The 14,791-nt window shown below is 41.7% G+C and overlaps 2 protein-coding genes across 5 annotated transcripts in view; one reads left to right on the top strand and one right to left on the bottom strand.

Moving 5' to 3' along the window:
* The window catches only part of LOC6034088 (ecdysone-induced protein 74EF), a 340,530-nt gene that overhangs the window by 218,347 nt on the left and 107,392 nt on the right, over positions 1–14,791 (bottom strand). The gene's annotated exons all lie outside the window — the stretch shown is intronic.
* Positions 770–1,718, top strand: LOC6034089 (U7 snRNA-associated Sm-like protein LSm11). The gene is made up of 2 exons (XM_001844406.2): positions 770–1,134; positions 1,197–1,718. Exons 1-2 carry the CDS (start codon positions 816–818, stop codon positions 1,715–1,717), a joined length of 840 nt encoding a protein of 279 aa, XP_001844458.1. The 5' UTR covers positions 770–815; the 3' UTR covers position 1,718.

Below are 14,791 nucleotides of genomic sequence, written 5' to 3'. Positions count from 1 at the left end.
TAAACATTTGTAATTATAACTCGGAACTCCGGCAACCAAATCCAACCAAATTTCGGGACAATTCACAGTGTTTGTTATTGTCAAACACTAAAACGCGTTTTTCTCGGAACTTCAAAAAACGACGTCCGACTAGATCGCACGAAAGCGTGGAAACAGAGAGAAGGGAAATGTTGGTCCCGAACCAAACCTAGAGGGTAGGTCATTAGGTCAGTCGAGGTGTAGGAGTCGTCTTTCTGGATATGGAAACCTGCTTCTATAGAGTCGCTGGTCGGCAGTTGGACGTGGTTGAACTCACAAACCAAAGGTCGTCGGTTCGAATTCCGGAGGGGATGGGAGTTTGGTTTGAAAATAGGCACAGTGACTTAAAATAAAATGCAACCAATTAGTCTAATAACTAATCTGCCCTCAACTCGAGGCCTTTTGCCCACCTTGCCATTGGACCTCCCAAAGGCGAAGCCTACTTCTGGTTTCGTGTTGTAATTACCACGCTTTGCTTGATAATGGTAATTATTACTAAATTCAATTACACACTTGATTCGTTCAGCTGCACTCTGGCTACCGGTCTTTACAGCCTTCTAATCATCAAGAAGGCTGTCACGCCATGTGCGCTATGAAATCGCGCGCAAAATTAATCACAGTTTACTTTGGTTGCCATAATCGCCACCAGATGGATACTATAAAAAAAACGCTTCAGTGGCGCCTCCGGTGGCCAGTCGACCAACCTGCTCCAAAAGGGGAACACTTCGAAAACATGAAACTGCCAAACGGAGGTTTGTTTTTGTTTGCGTTCAGTATTATTACCACCCTCAGAAACGATGAGCGACCCCGAGCAGGACATCGCCGGCCGGAAGTCGCCCGCGAGCTCCGAGGGCAGCTCGACCGATTTGGACGTGACGAGTCCAACGTTCAAACCGCTGCGCGCGTTGTACTCCAACAAGACGCAGATTCCGGTTCCACACGCGAAACCCCTCGACAATGTGACCTCTTTCGAGGCCCGGTTCCGAATGCTGGGCGGGTTCGACGAGCGGTACAGTGACCAGCGCATTCAGGAGATCCGAAGGGCGGCTTCCTCCGCCAAAACCGCGACGATTCCGCAAGGGGAAGCTCCCGTTCGAAGGTTTCTGCCCCACCAAGGTAAAACTTACGCCTTAACGGTCGTTTTGAATTTTTAACAAAACTTGCAAATTTCCTTTTAGAAATGGTGCAGGGCTATCGGCGAACGCGGTTCCAGCGGAACATCTACACGAAAATCGAGAACTTTGAGGGACCCCTGGGGGAAATGCGCACCTGGATGAGGGAACGGGTGCGCGTCAAAGTGTACACCCGCAAGGAGAAGGGCGTCCGCGGGTTCGTGACCGGTTTCATCGAGGTGTTTGACAAACACTGGAACCTGGCCCTGTCGGATGTGTTCGAGTCGTGGAGGCGGCGTAAGTATCGCTACTCGGAAAACAAGCGGGCCGGGTTGGGCAAGCCGCAGGACTGCAGCGAGCTGTTGCGAAAGATGGGCATTAGCGTGCCGGAGACGGCCGTTAAATCAGTGGATCGGAAGTACGTGATGTGCAGCCGGCGGGTGCCGAAGCTGATTGTGCGCGGCGAGCAGGTGGTGCTGGTGACGCCGGAAAGTGTGGTGCAGGTTAAGGCGGAGAAGGGCGCGGCGACGGTGGTTGTTAAAAAGGAGAAGGAGATTACGGTTAAAATAGAAAAATCTGAAGACTGAATTTGGGACTTTTATTTTATTCTTTGATGACAGAAACTTCCAACAATTCTTTCTCCCATCATAATCCGCATTAATGCTTGCCAATTTCACGTTCCAAAACCATTTTTTAACTTTTCTTTTTGAATAAAACACAAACGCTAAACACTCTCAGACAAGGTTCCTGATTATCGTCTCAAAGATCAGAGGTCCCGCATTAACCCAGAGAAAAGCGTGGTTCACTCAATGTCGAATGTAAAACTTTGTGTTTATAAAATACTGAATGAAACACAAACAAAATCAACACCAAGCTTTTAACGTAGATACAAAAGTAAAAAAAGGGTGGCATGGGCTAACATGTCGTACGTGCATTTTGGACCAAATTGAGTTCAGAATGCCATTTTGTGCAGCTCACAGATTCCCAAAATTCAATTTCAATCCTGAGATATTCAATAAAACCGAAAAAACTCCGTGCAGTATTGTCACTCTTCACATGAAACAAGTTTTAATCTCGTCGTGCTATTTTGACACAGCCTGAAAATTGATGTAAGCGCGACAACTGGCCAAAGGGATTTCAGGTCAGAACGCGTTTGACACAGGAACGAGCTCGACTACCGTAAACATTAGCAATCATAACTCGGGACTCTGGCAACCAAATACTACCAAACTTCGGGGCAATGCACAGAATGGATAACCACACAAAACGTGTTTGTTGTTGTTTACATTGCGTGCTCTCGTTTTTGTTTATTCAAGGTCAAACATTATGAAGCGTTTTTCTCGGAACGTCAAAAAGTGACGTACGACCAAGGCATGTAGATTAGATAAGGTAAGGCGGGAATTTCCAGATGTCAAAATAGTTAGCACGAAACCCGGATTTTATATGGAGATTTTCAGAAAAGTGAAAATTTCACCATTTTCTGGGCAAATTTCACCGGATTTTTTTTTCTGTGGCTTGAGGATGTACATGGTGTATAAACTTGATAAAGACTTTAACTAGATTGATGTTTGAGTTTTCATGTGGCAAATCAGATAACGATGTAACATTAATACGGAATGGTCAGCTTATGCAACAAAAGTAACGTAGAAATCATCAGCACGGATGTTTTTGGGAACGCTCCAGAATTCGGGTCGAGACATAAGCCGTCAGGATCGTCTGTGCTTGGAAACGGCGACAATCCTACGCAATCCCTGTTCCACACTTCTCGATGCTTAAGCATGGTATTATATTTGCAATCACATTGCGAATGCTTAGATTCCAGACTGTACCTTTTCATGACCGGATACGTGGCACGTATGCGGTTCATGTTCCAGCCTGATCCATGTACCAAAAGGTTCACTTCCAGATAACCATACTTAGCGTTGATCCTTCTTTGCCCTTCTGTAGTATAGTTGATCCCTTGCCAAATGAAGTGAAAATCGGTTATATCCTTTCTTGTGCAGGAAGTTTTAACGTAGCACACCTCAGCTCGAGTCTTCCACGATCTGTCCGTTCTGGATTTTTTCAGCTCCAGCCGAAACATCTGCCGGTAGTCACAGGTACCGTAGAAGGTCATGCGATCTCGTGCTAGTGAATAAGCTGGATCCACAATCAAACAGGGATTGGCAAGGAGAAAGAACATTATTCCGTCGGGATCATAAATGTTCATTTTTGGGGGCACGTAAATGTCAGCGTAAAGGAACGATACTGAAGTGTTTGAAACGTCGAAGCTGCCGTCGTTTGGGCTGGGAGTTCGAAAACGGACCAGGCTAGAACTAGCCAACGGTAGCAGACAAAGTGCGATGCGACATAACCACATGGTGCTCAGTGCAAAACTAATTCACCTACAAATCCACAAAGAGAACGTCTCCTGACAAGCAGTTTACGAAACAGGACTGATTGCCGTGTTTAGCCTCCCAAATTGGTACTGATTTCCCGATCAAATCAATCGCCATCGCCGTTTCGTCACATAATTTGGCACCCTCCATAATCTGAAACGACACCGAGATATGTTGCAACAACGCATCCTTCGAGCGTACCGTAAAACGTCGACAGTTTGACATCGACTTTATCCCACAACGAGAGGGTGGTTGCACCAAAGACAGTTGGACTTCTCACCAGGGCCATCTAGTTGTGAACGTTTACACACCGCACTCACCGTCGAGGAGATTTAAGCGCTGCGATCGCCTTTGCTCCGTCAACCTGGCGCCCCCGAACTATTCGGCGCAACGCAAAGTCACTCACACAGTCATCTGGCTCTCACCACCTCTCTCGTTCGCGCAGAACTAGATCGTTGGAATTTTACCGGAATCCCGATCACCTTCCCCAGGACTGCATTCAAAGGATTGCTGGCACGACGCAGCCCCGCAAAGGCAGGAAAGAGAGTGAACAAAAAAGAGAGGTTGAGTGTCTAGAAATCCTTAAAGGGATCTGTCAACGGTGAGTGACCCGATTGCAGAGACATCTAGATCGTAAAAATCTGACGGAACAGAAATATGTATTTTTAATTTGTGGTTCGATTACCGGAACTGATTTTTTTGCGAGCAGATCAGATAATCGAGCCTAAACAGCATAAAAAAATTAAGGTAAATAAAAAAAAAACAAACATCTTCCAGCGAATTTTCTAGCAACAAAAGAGTATTTCATAGAAACGAAAAAAAAAAACTTAAAAGTCGTTGCACTTTCTCCCTCCTCCTGGTTTGGCCAACATGAATGGGAAGCTTTTCGCAACTGAGGCCATTTCACTCTCGATTTCATCCGGTTATAGACCGTGGTGCCGATGTGGTACTAATACTAGCTACCAATATCAGTGGCAATGGTCTCTCATCGTCATCGTCAAATAGAAGCGTAGTTACTGTCGTGCTGCATTTTTGGTTCGTTTTTCTCTCATGACGTTCTCGTCGTTGTCAGTTGTCTTAATAATGAAAAAAGCTTTTTGAAAAAAAAACTCACTTCAACTCAACTTCATAGGGAAAGATTCTACAAAGTTTGAGAAAAATAAAAAAAATGCTGATTTTGAGAAAAGCCATTCCAAATATGCACTCCGAGATTTTGGGGTCTATCGATTCCTTACACCATAGCGCATCTCTGTGCAAAAAATAAAAACATTCGCTGATGTAGTTTTCGAGATACAGCCCTTTTAAGATGTTACATCCGATTTTTAATAAGAAAACCAAAACAATCAATACAATTTCAGCACTTTAAAGAATATGCATTTCGAGATAAAGGTGTTTTTAGCTTCATATGACTGTCAAGTATCTCTGGACCAAGTTTCAGAAGGTTTGCTGATGTAGTTCTCGAGATACAGCCATTTTAAAATGTTATTTCCGATTTTTTCAAAGAAAATCCATAAAATCAATACAATTTTAGCACTTTAAAGAATATGCATTTCGAGATAAAGAAGTTTTTTGCTTCATATGACTGTCAAGTATCTCTGGGCCAAGTTTCAGAAGGTTTGCTGATATAGTTCTCGAGATACAGCCATTTTAAAATGTTATTTCCGACTTTTTCAAAGAAAATCTATTTAATCGGCGTTAAAAGTCGAAAAAGCAAATTAATTCGGCTGTTCCTCAAAAACAACATCAGCAAACCTTCTGAAACTTAGCCCAGAGATGCTTGACAGTCATATAAGCAAAATTTATCATTATCTCGGATTGCATATTCTTACAAATGCTGAAATTGTATTGATTTTATAAATTTTCTTTGAAAAAATCGGAAATAACATTTTAAAATGGCTGTATCTCGAAAACTACATCAGCGAATGTTTTTATTTTTTGCACAGAGATGCGCTATGGTGTATGGAATCGATAGACCCCAAAATCTCGGAGTGCATATTTTTTTCATAATAACGGTATTTTGAGCACCGTGGGTTCGCTTTAAACCCCAACTGGAGCCTTCACTATGAGACCAGCCAGCACAACGGCAACCATTTGCACTCTCGACCGGTTGATGAACGACGTCAACGAACGAACGACCATTGAATCGCAAAGAGAAAATCTTCAAGTCTTATCGTATCAAGGCGATGTGAGTTCCGGAGGAGCAAGTTACTTACGGCATTCCATGAAGCAAAATGTGCGAGTTTTTTTTTTGCAGTGAACTTGACAACTTAAAAAAAACTACATCCTCGCCCTTTTCAAAAGTTACTCCAAACTCGATGCACCGAGTGGGAGGAGAACATGGAGAGCTTGACGAAGTTGGTGAGCAAAACAAAATCACGGATTAGGAGGCATCTTTCCCACACCGACGACCGATCCGTGGCATGTTCGGAGTGTTAATGACCAAGCACCGAGGGATGGTTCCATAGGCACTGGCATTCGAACGGAATGTGCAGTAGAATTGGCGCGAGAAAAACAGGCAAACTAGTGGAATGTTGCTCATCACTTGCTGCTCCGCTCTGAGATAATATCGAGAGGAAAATGAAGGAAAAATGAGGGAGCTCGATGGGGTCGGTGGTTGAACTTATTTGCAGATTTTTTTTTTCTTTGAAATTTTCTTTTCTTTTTGGAATACGTCATACTGAGGCTAACATTTTCATCATTTTCAAAAGTTTCACAAACTCATAAGATTTCTCGAAAAAACTACAAAATGCACCATTCACTCTCTGCGGCAAATCACTTTCTCTGACAGTGGCAAAGTCTTCTGCGAGCCGTGGGTTTGATGGATCGAACATCGAACCCCGAAGGGAGCCAAACAAACCATCATCAAGAGCGGAACTTGCACGGTAAAACAACAACAGCAATCTTCAAGTGGATTGAAGCATCACCTTAACCTTCTTCGCAAAACAATCAGTGCAAGTGAGGCAGAGACAGAGACACATAGAAAGAAAAAGAGAGAGAGAGGGAAAAGCAAGGGCCTTGGGGACGCACTTAAGGTGCAATTCAACTCCATTTCAATTCGATTTTTTGAAAGGAAAATGAAAAAAGGAACATAATTACGTCATCAGAAAGGTTTTTTAAAAATAAGTTTAATTACAAATAAAAAAGATATTTGAAAAAAATCATACCAGCAAAATTCAACCAATCCACTGAACCCCAACTCCCCTTTCACAAGCAAACCATTCACCCAATCCATTGACCGAATCCGATGTGCAGTGAACGTGCAATGGCTTGTTTACAACGCTGAAATGGCATTGACTGACGGTGCTTTCCTTGGTATTGCGTGCCATTTGTTTTCTTCCTTACTTTTGGTTTGTTTTTGTTTTGATTTTATCTTTTTTTTCTATTTCAATGGCGAACACCGGCATCTCAGGCCTGATCTTGACCACTCGAGTTTGCATCTAAAAGTGCCTTAACATACTCTATTTCGAGATGTTTAAAAATGATTGTACATCTTTTTTTTTAATTTCGCTTGGAAATACTTTTGTTTATGCTACTAATTTGTTTTATTTACATAACAGTCTTAATTCTAGTGGATCAAAATTCGTCAAATTGATATAACAATGCTCAAAGTAGAAAAAAATATCAATAATAATAAGTCAAGAATAAGAGAAATTTTAAGTCAATTTGGTTGAAAAATTCAAAGGCATACACGGCGTGTTTTCTGGGCAACCTTAAGGAAAAAAAATAGTCATCGCTACTGTCAAATGTGTCTTATAGGAAATTTTCTCAGCTTTCCAATGCTTCTAAGAGCAAGATTTTTCATCGGTAAATTTCTGAGATATCTGTATTTTAAGTTTTTTGTTCTAAATTCCATTAATATTTATTATAAACTTGATAATAACTATTCTGGAAACTTGTCAATTGATGTTTTTTATGTGTCATTTACTCATCAAAATGTGCAAAATAAGGCAAGAAACAATTTTGTAGAAGGTTTCAGATCGCTAAACATTTTTGAAATTAAGTTTAACCGAGTTTTTAAATATATGGGTTTTATTCAGAAATGAAAATCATAAAACCGTACCAAAAATATTTTTTACAAGAATAAAAGATAATTACATAATTTTTGTGTGCAAATATCACGTGTCTGCTCTTACTGAGCTGATACAAACGATTTTTTTTGCAGGTTTGAGATTGTTAAGTTTATTAATGGATTTTATGAATAAATATGATATTTCTTAAAGCAAACATGTATCCAAAACAGCGATGGAATAATCATCATCAAAAGAAAATCTTTGGACGTTCATCAAGAGAAAAAATCCAAAAGGAGCATGGCTCTCCTCTCTCGCGCACGAAAGATCGGTAAAAGGAATCCAAAAAAATCATTATCTTGATTATTCGGCGGAACACCTTTTTCACTACTACACTTGCATGTGGTACGTCACAGGTCGAAAAATGAACTGTCACTTTTTGTTGTTGGGCAATTAGTGTAAACAAAGCGAAATAAATAATTTTAAGTGATGCTAACGAGGGAAATCACAAAAAAAAATCATCCACAGATTGATTTTTTGGAGAAGTTCGGGAGCGATTTTCTTTTGCGTGATTTGCCTCCTCTCTCTTTCGTGGGTGAAGAAAGTTCGCAAGCGAAAATGATTTTTTTGCGATTATTCTATCCCTGATTCAAAAGGTGATTTAAAATCGAAATTGTACTGCAAATTACTGTTGCAAGCTTCAAAAGTCATATTCTCATGAGTATGAAATAACGAAAACAAAAAGATTTAATGTTCAAAATGCATTTAAATGTTTTGTATCCATGCAACTGATTAATAATCGGTCAAGAAAATATGATATTTTTTTTCTTAAAAATCTAGATACCCTTACTAATCTCAAAACTGTTAAAAAATCGGATTTATCAGCTTAATTCAAGCTAAATCCGAGCAGACACGTGATATTTGTACACAAAAATTGTGTTATTATCTTTTAATTCTTGTAAAATTATTTTTAAATGTGGTTTTCTGATTTTCATTTCTGAATAAATCCTATATATTTAAAAACTCGGATGAACTTAATTTTTAAAATGTTTAGCGATTTGCAACCTTCTACAAAGTTGTTTGTTGACTAATTTTGTACACTTTGATGAGTAAATGACACATAAAAAACATCATTTGACAAGTTTGCAGAGTAGTTATTATAAAGTTTACAAAAAATAATGAAGGAATTTAGAACAAAAAAATTTAAAAAATAGTTATCTCGAAAATTTCCCGCTGAAACATTTCGCTCTTAGAAGCATTGGAAAGTTGAGAAAATTTCTTATAATACACATAGCGATGACTATTTTTTCTCGAAATGTTTGTTCTAGAAAACACGCCGTGGCTAAATTCCCTTGTTTTCTCATCTTTGCAGGGCAGCATACATCAGTCACGAAAAATCTGATAAAAATATAACCTTTAATTTTATTTAACTCTTTAAAAACTTTTTGTAAAATTTGAAAAAAAACATGTTTTTGGAAATTTTAACCTTGAATATAAATTTATACTATATTCAAGGTAAATTTTTGATAATTTCATGATACAACTGAATTATCAAAATTCAAAACTCATAATAGAATTAATCTTCGTCAAGCGTATACTCAAAGTTTTGTTTTTTTTTTTTTTTTTTATCAGTTAAAATTTTTTACTCAATTCTCTCAGAATTCCTTTTAAAACTTCTATTTTTGTTTAATTTTCCATGCATTTGAGTGAAGACTTTTTTTTTAACGAATAAAAAAAAATAGATTCGGTCATGCAGCAATGCTGAAAAGAGGAACGATCTGCTTTTTTCTTTCTTTTTTTCTCTCTTTCTTGCTTGTGCGCGGCGGCAATCATCTGAGAGCAAATCATGGAAGAGGTGATGCGTGTGTGTGTGTCTGCCTTATTAAACAGTCATCTCTAAAAATTTCTTCAAATTTGGTTTATCTAATCACAACGTTAATCAACTATAGGAGTTTAAAGAAAAATGCATCGCAAGTATATCTGTTTTGCAACAGTAATGCAATCGACAGAATTTGATTTTATGTCCACGTGGACTGATGCGAATCTGGTAAATTTTTTAACATAAAAAATCGAACAATTTAAAAAAAAAACATGCGTCTCCTCCCAATTATATGAGCCATCTACAAGAATATGGAAGCGCCTGGTGCATAGCCATTTCCTTTAAGCACAACGGAAACAACCAATACAAATGTATAAAAAGTTGTCAAGTTCTCGGGGGTCCACAGCTAGCATTTTTTGTACGATTATAAAAAATAAATATTAAAAGTTTAAAATTAATTTATTTAAAAAACATATTTTTTGATTTATTTGTTTACTGAAATTTTATGTATCTCAAAGGTCTATGGGTATTTCGGGATGTCCATGGTCATCCAAGGACTGCCTGGAGTTAAGATCTACGAGTCTACCGCAGTAACAAGCAAGAGGTCGTCGGATTTTGACCCCGGATCTTGTGCGTATAGCATCAGTGCATATGGTAGACTACTATATGAATGTGTTGGGATGTCCATGGTCATCCAAGGACTCCCTGGAGTTAAGATCTACGAGTCTACCGCCGTAACAAGCAAGAGGTCGTCGGATTTTGACCCCGGATCATGTGCGTATAGCATCAGTGGATATGGTAGACTACTATATGAATGTGTTGGGATGTTCATGGTCATCCAAGGACTCCCTGGAGTTAAGATCTACGAGTCTACCGCCGTAACAAGCAAGAGGTCGTCGGATTTTGACCCCGGATCATGTGCGTATAGCATCAGTGGATATGGTAGACTACTATATGAATGTGTTGGGATGTTCATGGTCATCCAAGGACTCCCTGGAGTTAAGATCTACGAGTCTACCGCCGTAACAAGCAAGAGGTCGTCGGATTTTGACCCCAGATCATGTGCGTATAGCATCAGTGCATATGGTAGACTACTATATGAATGTGTTGGGATGTTCATGGTCATCCAAGGACTCCCTGGAGTTAAGATCTACGAGTCTACCGCCGTAACAAGCAAGAGGTCGTCGGATTTTAACCCCAGATCTTGTGCGTATAGCATCAGTGCATATGGTAGACTACTATATGAATGTGTTGGGATGTCCATGGTCATCCGAGGACTCCCTGAGTTAAGATCTACGAGTCTACCACCGTAACAAGCAAGAGGTCGTCTTATTTTGACCCCGGATCTTGTGTGTATAGCATCAGTGCATATGGTAGACTACTGTATGAATGTGTTGGGATGTTCATGGTCATCAGAGGACTCCTGGTGTTAAGATCTACGAGTCTACCGCCGTAGCAAGCAAGAGGTCGTCTTATTTTGACCCCGGATCTTGTGTGTATAGCATCAGTGGATATGGTAGACTACTGTATGAATGTGTTGGGATGTTCATGGTCATCCAAGGACTCCCTGGAGTTAAGATCTACGAGTCTACCGCCGCAACAAGCAAGAGGTCGTCGGATTTTGACCCCGGATCATGTGCGTATAGCATCAGTGGATATGGTAGACTACTATATGAATGTGTTGGGATGTTCATGGTCATCCAAGGACTCCTGGAGTTAAGATCTACGAGTCTACCACCGTAACAAGCAAGAGGTCGTCGGATTTTGACCCCGGATCATGTGCGTATAGCATCAGTGCATATGGTAGACTACTATATGAATGTGTTGGGATGTTCATGGTCATCCATGGACTCCTGGAGTTAAGATCTACGAGTCTACCGCCGTAACAAGCAAGAGGTCGTCGGATTTTGACCCCGGATCATGTGCGTATAGCATCAGTGCATATGGTAGACTACTATATGAATGTGTTGGGATGTCCATGGTCATCCAAGGACTCCTGGAGTTAAGATCTACGAGTCTACCGCCGTAACAAGCAAGAGGTCGTCGGATTTTGACCCCGGATCATGTGCGTATAGCATCAGTGCATATGGTAGACTACTATATGAATGTGTTGGGATGTTCATGGTCATCCAAGGACTCCTGGAGTTAAGATCTACGAGTCTACCGCCGTAACAAGCAAGAGGTCGTCGGATTTTGACCCCGGATCATGTGCGTATAGCATCAGTGGATATGGTAGACTACTATATGAATGTGTTGGGATGTTCATGGTCATCCAAGGACTCCCTGGAGTTAAGATCTACGAGTCTACCGCCGTAACAAGCAAGAGGTCGTCGGATTTTGACCCCAGATCATGTGCGTATAGCATCAGTGCATATGGTAGACTACTATATGAATGTGTTGGGATGTTCATGGTCATCCAAGGACTCCCTGGAGTTAAGATCTACGAGTCTACCGCCGTAACAAGCAAGAGGTCGTCGGATTTTAACCCCAGATCTTGTGCGTATAGCATCAGTGCATATGGTAGACTACTATATGAATGTGTTGGGATGTCCATGGTCATCCGAGGACTCCCTGGAGTTAAGATCTACGAGTCTACCACCGTAACAAGCAAGAGGTCGTCTTATTTTGACCCCGGATCTTGTGTGTATAGCATCAGTGCATATGGTAGACTACTGTATGAATGTGTTGGGATGTTCATGGTCATCAGAGGACTCCCTGGTGTTAAGATCTACGAGTCTACCGCCGTAGCAAGCAAGAGGTCGTCTTATTTTGACCCCGGATCTTGTGTGTATAGCATCAGTGGATATGGTAGACTACTGTATGAATGTGTTGGGATGTTCATGGTCATCCAAGGACTCCCTGGAGTTAAGATCTACGAGTCTACCGCCGCAACAAGCAAGAGGTCGTCGGATTTTGACCCCGGATCATGTGCGTATAGCATCAGTGGATATGGTAGACTACTATATGAATGTGTTGGGATGTTCATGGTCATCCAAGGACTCCCTGGAGTTAAGATCTACGAGTCTACCACCGTAACAAGCAAGAGGTCGTCGGATTTTGACCCCGGATCATGTGCGTATAGCATCAGTGCATATGGTAGACTACTATATGAATGTGTTGGGATGTTCATGGTCATCCATGGACTCCCTGGAGTTAAGATCTACGAGTCTACCGCCGTAACAAGCAAGAGGTCGTCGGATTTTGACCCCGGATCATGTGCGTATAGCATCAGTGCATATGGTAGACTACTATATGAATGTGTTGGGATGTCCATGGTCATCCAAGGACTCCCTGGAGTTAAGATCTACGAGTCTACCGCCGTAACAAGCAAGAGGTCGTCGGATTTTGACCCCGGATCATGTGCGTATAGCATCAGTGCATATGGTAGACTACTATATGAATGTGTTGGGATGTTCATGGTCATCCAAGGACTCCCTGGAGTTAAGATCTACGAGTCTACCGCCGTAACAAGCAAGAGGTCGTCGGATTTTGACCCCGGATCATGTGCGTATAGCATCAGTGGATATGGTAGACTACTATATGAATGTGTTGGGATGTTCATGGTCATCCAAGGACTCCCTGGAGTTAAGATCTACGAGTCTACCGCCGTAACAAGCAAGAGGTCGTCGGATTTTGACCCCAGATCATGTGCGTATAGCATCAGTGCATATGGTAGACTACTATATGAATGTGTTGGGATGTTCATGGTCATCCAAGGACTCCCTGGAGTTAAGATCTACGAGTCTACCGCCGTAACAAGCAAGAGGTCGTCGGATTTTAACCCCAGATCTTGTGCGTATAGCATCAGTGGATATGGTAGACTACTATATGAATGTGTTGGGATGTCCATGGTCATCCGAGGACTCCCTGGAGTTAAGATCTACGAGTCTACCACCGTAACAAGCAAGAGGTCGTCTTATTTTGACCCCGGATCTTGTGTGTATAGCATCAGTGCATATGGTAGACTACTGTATGAATGTGTTGGGATGTTCATGGTCATCAGAGGACTCCCTGGTGTTAAGATCTACGAGTCTACCGCCGTAGCAAGCAAGAGGTCGTCTTATTTTGACCCCGGATCTTGTGTGTATAGCATCAGTGGATATGGTAGACTACTGTATGAATGTGTTGGGATGTTCATGGTCATCCAAGGACTCCCTGGAGTTAAGATCTACGAGTCTACCGCCGCAACAAGCAAGAGGTCGTCGGATTTTGACCCCGGATCATGTGCGTATAGCATCAGTGGATATGGTAGACTACTATATGAATGTGTTGGGATGTTCATGGTCATCCAAGGACTCCCTGGAGTTAAGATCTACGAGTCTACCACCGTAACAAGCAAGAGGTCGTCGGATTTTGACCCCGGATCATGTGCGTATAGCATCAGTGCATATGGTAGACTACTATATGAATGTGTTGGGATGTTCATGGTCATCCATGGACTCCCTGGAGTTAAGATCTACGAGTCTACCGCCGTAACAAGCAAGAGGTCGTCGGATTTTGACCCCGGATCTTGTGTGTATAGCATCAGTGGATATGGTAGACTACTATATGAATGTGTTGGGATGTTCATGGTCATCCAAGGACTCCCTGGAGTTAAGATCTACGAGTCTACCGCCGTAACAAGCAAGAGGTCGTCGGATTTTGACCCCGGATCATGTGCGTATAGCATCAGTGGATATGGTAGACTACTATATGAATGTGTTGGGATGTTCATGGTCATCCAAGGACTCCCTGGAGTTAAGATCTACGAGTCTACCGCCGTAACAAGCAAGAGGTCGTCGGATTTTGACCCCAGATCATGTGCGTATAGCATCAGTGCATATGGTAGACTACTATATGAATGTGTTGGGATGTTCATGGTCATCCAAGGACTCCCTGGAGTTAAGATCTACGAGTCTACCGCCGTAACAAGCAAGAGGTCGTCGGATTTTAACCCCAGATCTTGTGCGTATAGCATCAGTGCATATGGTAGACTACTATATGAATGTGTTGGGATGTCCATGGTCATCCGAGGACTCCTGGAGTTAAGATCTACGAGTCTACCACCGTAACAAGCAAGAGGTCGTCTTATTTTGACCCCGGATCTTGTGTGTATAGCATCAGTGCATATGGTAGACTACTGTATGAATGTGTTGGGATGTTCATGGTCATCAGAGGACTCCTGGTGTTAAGATCTACGAGTCTACCGCCGTAGCAAGCAAGAGGTCGTCTTATTTTGACCCCGGATCTTGTGTGTATAGCATCAGTGGATATGGTAGACTACTGTATGAATGTGTTGGGATGTTCATGGTCATCCAAGGACTCCTGGAGTTAAGATCTACGAGTCTACCGCCGCAACAAGCAAGAGGTCGTCGGATTTTGACCCCGGATCATGTGCGTATAGCATCAGTGGATATGGTAGACTACTATATGAATGTGTTGGGATGTTCATGGTCATCCATGGACTCCTGGAGTTAA

The sequence above is a fragment of the Culex quinquefasciatus genome, chromosome 3, assembly GCF_015732765.1.
Source record: "Culex quinquefasciatus strain JHB chromosome 3, VPISU_Cqui_1.0_pri_paternal, whole genome shotgun sequence".
NCBI classification, from domain to species: Eukaryota; Metazoa; Arthropoda; class Insecta; order Diptera; family Culicidae; genus Culex; species Culex quinquefasciatus.
This window is presented reverse-complemented; position numbering and strand designations above follow the sequence as displayed.